General features: G+C 42.0%; 1 protein-coding gene across 1 annotated transcript; it reads right to left on the bottom strand.

The window, feature by feature from the left end:
• Positions 1-2489: 2489 nt before the first annotated feature.
• On the bottom strand, positions 2490-5277 carry LOC104962846 (histone-lysine N-methyltransferase setd3-like). Its single transcript, XM_010791348.1, has 2 exons — positions 4259-5277; positions 2490-3912 (listed from the first exon to the last, which is right to left on the bottom strand). The coding sequence occupies exons 1-2, from the start codon at positions 4556-4558 to the stop codon at positions 3466-3468; spliced, it is 747 nt and encodes a 248-aa protein (XP_010789650.1). The 5' UTR covers positions 4559-5277; the 3' UTR covers positions 2490-3465.
• Positions 5278-8711: the final 3434 nt, after the last annotated feature.

Here is an 8711-nt window from a genome sequence, read left to right as displayed (position 1 = left end):
TTGTGCCGGTTCCCAAAAAAACCCGAAAACCCGTTTTTTGCTTGCGTTTCCACTAAGGCGGCTAGTTTCCGGCTAAACGGCGTTACTTTTCAACAAAAGTTTTCTGGCCCTCCAAAAAATCATGGTCTTTTCTGGGCCAAAACCGAGCCTGAATTGCTAAACTAGTGAGCTTGCAAGTGGGCTTTACCAAAACTACAAAACACAATGAAAAACATATTTTTTACCGCTGATTTAATTTAATACACGTTTTCAAAAAAATTGATGGCCGAAAGTTAAAAAAAAACATAAACTGCATACCGGTTAGCTAAAAAAAACCATTTGAAATTAATGCTTGAACAAGTCTGCAGACAGACGGCAGGCGCAAAAAAACCTTTTTGAAATGCGTGTTTTCTGAAAGGAATCGCGCTAAGCCAACGTATATAGGCTCCGGGCCGTCCCCAACACTCCAACAAACAACGGTATACAAGACTATTAAAATAACCAGCGCACGATGTTATTCTCCATGACACAGACAGTCTGTGGTTTGCTACTGTTTAAAATTTGTCCAGTTCTGAACAAGGTATGACGAGCTTGCTGGAGCTCTTCGAAGGCGCTAACAAGGTAACGGCTGATGTGGTTTTTGTTTGGTTCGATTGAAGATTTGACGTCACGGTCGCCTAACACTGCGTTTTACTAATAGTAACTGCCCAGCTTCCTAAAAAAACTGTTGAAGGAAAAACGCCAGCATAAAGTCAAAGCCTGGCCTAACCAAAGGCCATTTGTTACTGTAAACGCCGTTATTTTTGGCCAGTAACTAGTACTCTAAAAACGCAGGTGGTTTTTTTCAAAAGGTTTGGGGGCCGCCAGGGGGGTCACTCAAAAAAAAGTGAGGGAAAAGGGAATTTATTTTTTTTAGCAATGTTATTAATAAACTGCATACGCTATCAATCTATGTGTTCCTTGATTGCCCAATGTTTTTCATTATTTTTGTTTATTGAATCACAACGACCGCCCTTCAAAAAGCCAATCAGAATCGAGCTGCCGCTACTGAAGAGTGAAAATTTTGCTCAGTTTTGCGAGCAAGTTTGAGAGCGAAAGCCTGAATGTTTCGCTCTGCCAAGCTGGATGAGAGCACGGAATGTAAGCCAAAAATGTCTCAAGAATTTGGCCCTTTGCTACAAAATCAAGATTTATTCAAAGAAGACAAAACTTTGTTGATGAAAGGATTAAATTTTGCAAAGCACTGGAAGGTAGGAGACATGAAGAAACAATTTTTCCAAGTTTTTAAGATGAGCTACATTCAATCTTCAAAAAACGGACTTGAAACTGCTGGTCTCGTTTGTGTGGGTGTGTGTTCCAAGATGGGGCAGTGGGGCTTATGACAAGGCAAAGAAAAGCGGAGTGAAGCTTCGATTCAGGCAGAAGGCCCCAAATTGTAGTGGAACGCACTGCATGTTCATCGGGAGGCACTTGTACACATCATTTAAAAAAAAAATTATTGCCAACAGGGGTCCCCGGCAGAGATTAATGCTATATGGGAGGTCCTTGGCCATGGCCAAAAGTTTGGGAACCCCCTGTCCCTACAACGCATATTTTTTGGAATTCAGTAACTAGTTTACCGTTTTACTACATGGTGCGTTACTCCGTTATATTTTTTTTTATATAGTCTCGGCCTCCCAGCAGGTTGAGTGAAGTGCGCCAAACAGCGAGGCCGAAACAGAGATGAGAAACTGTACTTAAGTACATTAACTTGAGTAAAATGCTACTTAAATACTTCCTGTGTTCCACATTGCAAGAGATGCGCTTTTGCGGTTTGGTGTTACATAACAAGGATATTCATGAGCGGCCGCGGCGTCAAAGTCGAGTTTTCTCCACCTGGAGATAATTCTCACTATTTCACTTTTTGTTCAAAGCACAAAGAAAAGAACGTTTTAGTTACATGTAAGGTTGATGTCTTGGCGCGTCAAAAGATTTCCCTATCTACTGCCCAAACAGCAATTCAAAAAATCTGTTGAAAACATCTGCAGAAACAACATGCTGGGACGAAGCTAGTAGCTAAGACCACAGACCCAGACTCATCCGACGCCACTCCACCTCCACCTAAGCAACAGCGGCTGGATTTTAACCGAGGGACTGCTAGCCAGGGAAAAGTTGATAAAGCCATTGCACGGTATGTTGGAGAACACATGAAGGCTATTTCTACTATTTCTATTGCTATTTCTTGGTCAACAGATTGTATTATTCTCCAATGCAATAACAGTACTGAAATGAAGGCTATAAGGGCATTAATGGGAGCCCTTTTTTTAAGTAACTAATGCGTTACTGTTCATAGTAACGCATTAGTTACTTAGAACTTTTTGGTGTAAGAAATCAGTAAAGTAACTGAGTTACTTTTGAAATGAAGTAACTAGTAATGGTAACTAGTTACTGGTTTTCAGTACACAACACTGCCAAGGCCTAACTATACCGTACTAAGCCGTGCGAGGCCCTGCAGTGGAAATGCGCCATTAGTAAGTTATTGTCTTTATTTTTGAGTTTTTGGGGCCATCCCTGCAGATAACACCAACTACAGAGCGACATAATCTACTGACGGAGTGCGTCCGTGTCTTTCATACAAAGTTTTTCATGTAGAAATTGCCTCATTTTATGGCAGTCAAACTAACATTTTTCAACAGGAGACCTCTATAATCTGTCCTCTGCTGTCTCAGCGAGTCACACCCATCAATCCCTTCTGGTGACATCAGCAGATCATCACTGCAACATACACCAAGTACACTCATAAAGAAACTTCTTAAAAACACACAATAAAACAAAATTCTTGAATACTGAAACTACATAATTACTGAAATTAACATTTTGATGGTAAAAAAAGAAGAAGAAATCAAGCAAAAACCATCTTCCATTTTGGCATATCATACCATAACAACTACCATCAATTAAAACAATTGTTCTCAGACGTATGCATGTATGTTTTGCTTGAAATAATTTTAAGCAGGATAAAAGGAGCAGAGGGCAGTGATGGTCTTAACTCAGTAGCACAAAAAGCCCCGGAGAAAACGATTGTCAAATCAAAGCATACAGGACATTTATGGAGACAAACTGCAGTAATAAACCAACCAATTCAGAAGATTAGAGACATTTTGGCTTTGTGGAAATAACATTCACCTAACTCCTTTTATTATTTTCTCTCACCTAACAATGTGCTGGAACCAGTTTGTGGTGTCTATCCTTCACTTGCTTCATGTGCGCAGGTCTAACACTAGTTACAAGCTGTTCTGCACACAGGGACACACCGGCAGCATTTAAAAAAACGAAGAAAAGCCACGCTGGATGAACGTGCAATCTGAAAAGTTCTGCAGCTTTGCATTTTTTCAGCTTTAATATTTCAGAGTCATTTAAGAGACACAAAAAAAATATAAATAGCATGGGCTGTGGCAGTAAGTGAAATACATTTATTCACAGTTGTTTTTTGGGACTATCATCAGTTCAACTGGCACTTAGGTTTGCTACTTCCTTTTGGCCCTTCTGAGTTGAACTTCCAATCGAGTCCAAAGCTGAATCAACATCTCCACTGATCCCCTCCAGTGTCAGCCCTCCATTAGCCTCTTGATCAAAACCAGCGGCAACCTTGTCCCCGTTCAGGAAGTGACTGTGCTCCTCCACTTGGATCTCCTGGCCTTCTTCTACCTCCTCCAACTTTCGTAGAATGATCGGAAGCTTTGAATCTGCATCAGAATTCTCCAGCAAAGCGATATCGCTTTCCTCATATCGAGGCAACCGAGCTCCCTCCTCTAGCTTCTTCTCAAAGTGCAAACGCTTGGCCCGGCCACTGGCCGAAGCCTTCTCCAGGATTTGCTTTTCAGCCAAGCTGAGCTGGACTGCCACGCGAGAATTGAGGGATAGATCTGCTTTCTCAAGCATGGAGCTGTCCTCCTAGAGGAGACACGACCAGGAGGTAATAAGGAAAAGGGGGAGAAAGAAGAATGTGAAGATGACAATACATCATAGGACGTTAAACATTTTTTGTTTTAACTTCAAATATTCACTTCCTAAGTGCTTGTCGGACCTTGGTAAAAGCTCTCGCCAAATCTTTATGACCTCAGGATGTGGGGGCAGAATCTTACAAGGAATTATCATTCTACCTAACGTGTCAGTGGCCATTCAGAGGTATCGCTCTGTTTTGAGCCCTCGGACAATCCATTTGGTTTGAACCATACTTGAACCCTTGACACCTCGTCTGTGACAGCTTTCAACAAGACTTAGACACAAGTCCACTGACCTGTGAGGTGGTCTTGTAGGTCTTGAGCAGGAGAGCAGCCCTGGTCTCCAGGAAAGTCCACATCTTGATCTCGTTTTCCCAGCTGACAGGGAACTCGCTGTTGCCCAGGGTGAAGATCTTATTGACGGCACCGTCTCCGAGCAGGTAATCCTTTAGTTCCTCTGAAACCAGAGAGAATAAAAGTGTTCTGATCTCACCTGCACATCTATAACGTTTTCTGAAGTAAATGCAGCCATGGGCATAAAATGAGGAGGTTGAGCAGGGGACAATATTCTTGTGGCCCCCCCATGCTCGGACCATATCAAGTTTCAAACTCAGCCTACATTTTACCTGAACGTTTTTGTGACTGCGTCTTGCACAGTGTTGCTATGATGGTAACAATATTTGTCTTGAGGCTGACAGAGAGAAATATAAACAGCTGGCAGAGTTCTCTGAAGCTTCTCTGTGGTACACTTCTGTCTTCTTGATGATACACAGAATCACAAACTCAAAACTATAACAGTACTGCTGTCGAGGCTGGTGAAAGAAACCAAAGCAAAACTGCAAAACCACTAGAGAAAAATAGTAAAGGCGATTCTCGGGCTATAAAAGATAATTGGTGTGTAAGATGTGGAGAAGAACGCAGATAGTTGCTTCTTCCCATAAAAAAAAATCAGTCAAACCATGTGTTAGTGGAAATGTGTGAGTAATTGCTGAGAGTTTTTTCGACATGATTCCAAACCAGATCAATGAAAACACAACCAAAACTTGCACGCAGATATTTACCTTGCAACTAATTAGACCTGATATGAAGCCGGATGTCAAACAAAACCGATTTAAAATAGTTTTAGAAAAAATGAAATAATAATACCAAAACGCAGTCAATAACAAAGATCCAGTTACTTTAGAGTCAACACTAAGACTGGCAGCAGCGTGATCTCTATCATCAACAAGAAGCCATAGGATGAAGATTCTAAATAGTTCTAAGAATCAATGCACCTCGTATTTCCTCTTAAACATTTTTTTAAATTGCAACTTCTCTCTGATTATGGTGCACCAAGAAACACATTAGAGCTGCCTCCCAACTTTCAAATGAATCCAAATGATTGTTTTATTAAATTGTATCACATTTCCAAAGCAGATAGCTGCTGACTTCCCCTGCTTCTTGTATTTTTGTGAATAATTTGTGAAGTAATACCTCAAGGGCTGGGACAGATGGTTGAATCCCTTTTGGATCTGATTCATAGTAAAACATACCAATAAATGCTTAACTCTTTTGCTAACTAATCTCTCATCCAACATCTCTAATGGCAACATGGAAAACATGCAGGTTGTAGGCTTTCACTTTGTAGTGGGTGGTGACTGTTTGCTCTGGTTCAAATATCAAACACATGCAGGAGAATAGACCGGCTTACTATATAAGAACTGACATTAAACATTTAGCTTTTTGTGTTAACGTTCTCTCCATACCTGGACCTAACTGTCTTAGTTTTGGACACACGGAAAGAAACATAGAAATATAATAATTTTCGGACTATAAGCCGCGCCTTTTTCCCCATTTTTCGACCCTGCGGCTTATATAACGGTGCGGCAAATCTATGGATTTTTACAGCTAACGGCCACTAGGGGACCTCCTAAATCTATGGATTTTACAGGTTACAGTCCACCACCTTTAACTCTATGGGCTCTATGGCCGGTCTGCGCCCCCCAGCTTTAAGCGGCGGGCTCCAGCAGGAAAAGCTGGAGGCCGGAAAAGAGTGAGACAGGTAGCGCGCAAAAGTAAAAGTGGAACCGAGAGTGGTACGAGAGACAGAACGAGAGCAAGACAGACAGACAGACAGACAGACAGACAGACAGACAGACAGACAGACAGAAAGTTGAAAAGTTTGTGTCTGAAACGCTATGTGATACAGTACAGTTTACACAGCACAGTACATGTTCTGTAGCTACTATTGCACTAAATGCTAACACTTGAATACGTGATGCAAATATGCAACTTGTTTGTTGAAATGTTAATAAATGGGAGCTTCCTCAAACAGCCATCTCTTTCCCGACAATCCCCTCTGCACGAACCCTTACATATGGTAATTAAACATTAAAACACCTGCGGCTTATAATCCAGTGCGGCTTATATATGTACACATCATTCAATTTAGCTGCTGCGGCTTATATTCAGGTGCGCCTTATAGTCCGAAAATTACGGTAATATGACCATCCACACGCCCAAGTATGAAACTGATCAAACACCAGCATTTACATTAAAACCTCCTGCACAGGTAAAAACACACACACACACACACACACACACACACACACACTCATTTATACATATATTTGTAAAGCCCACAGTGTACGTTTTTCCATGCACACACTATAAGGATGTCCAGGCCTGCACCCTACCTTGTTAAATAATGTTGTGCAAACAATAACAATGAGAGAGATGAGAAAGTAAGACCTGCAGTCCCTTTCCTGAGGCAGCGTGAATCATGTCGGGTCTGTTTTGAGTCTGCTTCATGTACAACAAATCTCCTCTCCCTCTCTTACTCACAGCAAATGGGCAAACAAGAAGGGAAGGAGCAGTGGGGGGGGGCCCAGCGGGCAGATCGAAGGACTTCCTGAGCTGATCACTGCCTGCAACGGGAAGGAAAGTGTTTTCGCTGCCATTGTTGGCCAAGAGCTTCAATCCAGTCAGATCGCCCAGGTGAGATTACAAATATCATCACACCGATGGAAATATGTCATTATATTGCTGAAATATGTATTTTGGGGACAGAAATAACGGGGGAAATATTCAGCAAAAACATTTCTTCAGAATTAATTGCTACACTTAGTGCATGCAGATCACACACACACACTCTCACACACACCATTATCGGTGACGTCCTGCCGCTGTGCTCCCAGAATCCTCCAGGATCCCCATCACTCTGCTCTGATAGGGTGTACAGCTCCAACTTAAGTGCTAATTGCTGCAGTAATGAGAGTGTCTGGGCACCATGGCAGGCCCTGCAGCTTCACCCAATCAGTGTCCCCGCTTTCCTCCTTCCCCACCTTTACCCCCCCTCTGCCCCCAGCCCCCCACAGTGTGGCGGCCTCTCTAATTAAATAATTAGATGTGCAGCAGTGTTCCGGGCTGACTTGCCCAGGGAGAGTAATCCTCACATAAATGGCTTTTGCCGGGTAAATCAGAGGGGCTTTTCTCTTACCAGCACTCAATACACTGCCACACACACACACACACACACACACACACACACACACACACACACACACACACACACACACACACACACACACACTAGCATCAGTGTTTTCTTTCCTGACACTTGCTTTATCTTTTTTATGTCTTCCTTATGACGGGGCTTTTTGTGCTGAGCCAAATGTTAAATCCTCCATAAAAATACTAAAGAGGGACACAGGGCCATGGGACAACAATAGAAACAAATAACTGTTATTAAACTGCAGGTTTACTGTAAGCTGAACTGTCTATCACAACACACTCTCACTCCCTAAGCGTCCAGGAGCGACGCTTGGTCAGGGTCCTATGGCGTCCATTTGTAACGCGCCGAGGCTCCTTCAGCTTCATAAACGGACGCAAAGAGCTTTCAACTGATTGCAATGTATTCCCATCGGCGGCGGTATTTGACGATTAGGGAAGCACCACATCCATTTATGTCGGCAGCTCTTAAAGGCTATGTGAGCGTCCATTCCCATTGGATAACGGAGAATTGTACACCCGGAAATAAGTATTCTTCTTTCTGTCGATTGATTTGACAGTGATATCTCCACTACTCATCAACTCAAAAACACCAGATTATCCTTGTTAATTAAACGACATTGATAGGTTTAAATTGTGTACAATGCTTTTGTGTTTTTCCCCTTCAATTCTGAGAAACAGCTTCTCTGAAATGTGGAGCGCCAAAGAGACTACACTACCCACAAGTTAACAAGCTCTGTGCCATTTATTGTCTTGCTTATAATAATGATAATAGTCATTTATAAATATCTTTTTAGAGCACACATTTGAAATCGGGCTCGATATATGGTTAAATTAAAATCAGTAGGCAAGGTTGTAATTTCGCCAGCTGTTACTCTCATGAGCGAGGCAGAAAATATTAGTTTTAACATGCCAAAAAGCTGCCGTGTCGTTTATTGCACCTCAAACATTAAAACAAATCCAGAGTTACGTCAGTGTTTCCCCTATATACAAATAGGGCGGCGCTGCCCCGCTGCTGAAAAATTGCGCGCCGCTGCTAGGGGGCGCCAGCCAGGTATGGTATAGGTTGTTTTTTTTTTATAAATAATGATACGTTTTTTTTTATTTTTATAAATAATAATAAGTACCGACCCTTTTTTGATTGTTTAGTATGTGGATTTGTAGTATTTGTGTTACTGTATGTTCAAAAAGGTGTATTTTGCTAAATCTTGAGACATTGCCACTGTATGTAATAGGCAGGCCATCGGGAGGACCGGGAGG

This window comes from Notothenia coriiceps, unplaced genomic scaffold (assembly GCF_000735185.1).
Source record: "Notothenia coriiceps isolate Sejong01 unplaced genomic scaffold, NC01 NC01_scaffold00035439, whole genome shotgun sequence".
NCBI lineage: Eukaryota > Metazoa > Chordata > Actinopteri > Perciformes > Nototheniidae > Notothenia > Notothenia coriiceps.
The sequence above is the reverse complement of the archived record's forward strand: the minus strand, read 5'-3'. Positions and strand labels throughout refer to the sequence as shown.

Excerpts from the sequence above, each read along its gene's own strand:
- LOC104962846 (XM_010791348.1), bottom strand. The coding sequence starts at position 4,558 with ATGGTCCGAGCATGGGGGGGCCACAAGAATATTGTCCCCTGCTCAACC. Across the intron at positions 3,913-4,258 it reads CCTACAAGACCACCTCACAG|GAGGACAGCTCCATGCTTGA; the intron begins GTCAGTGGACTT and ends TGTCTCCTCTAG.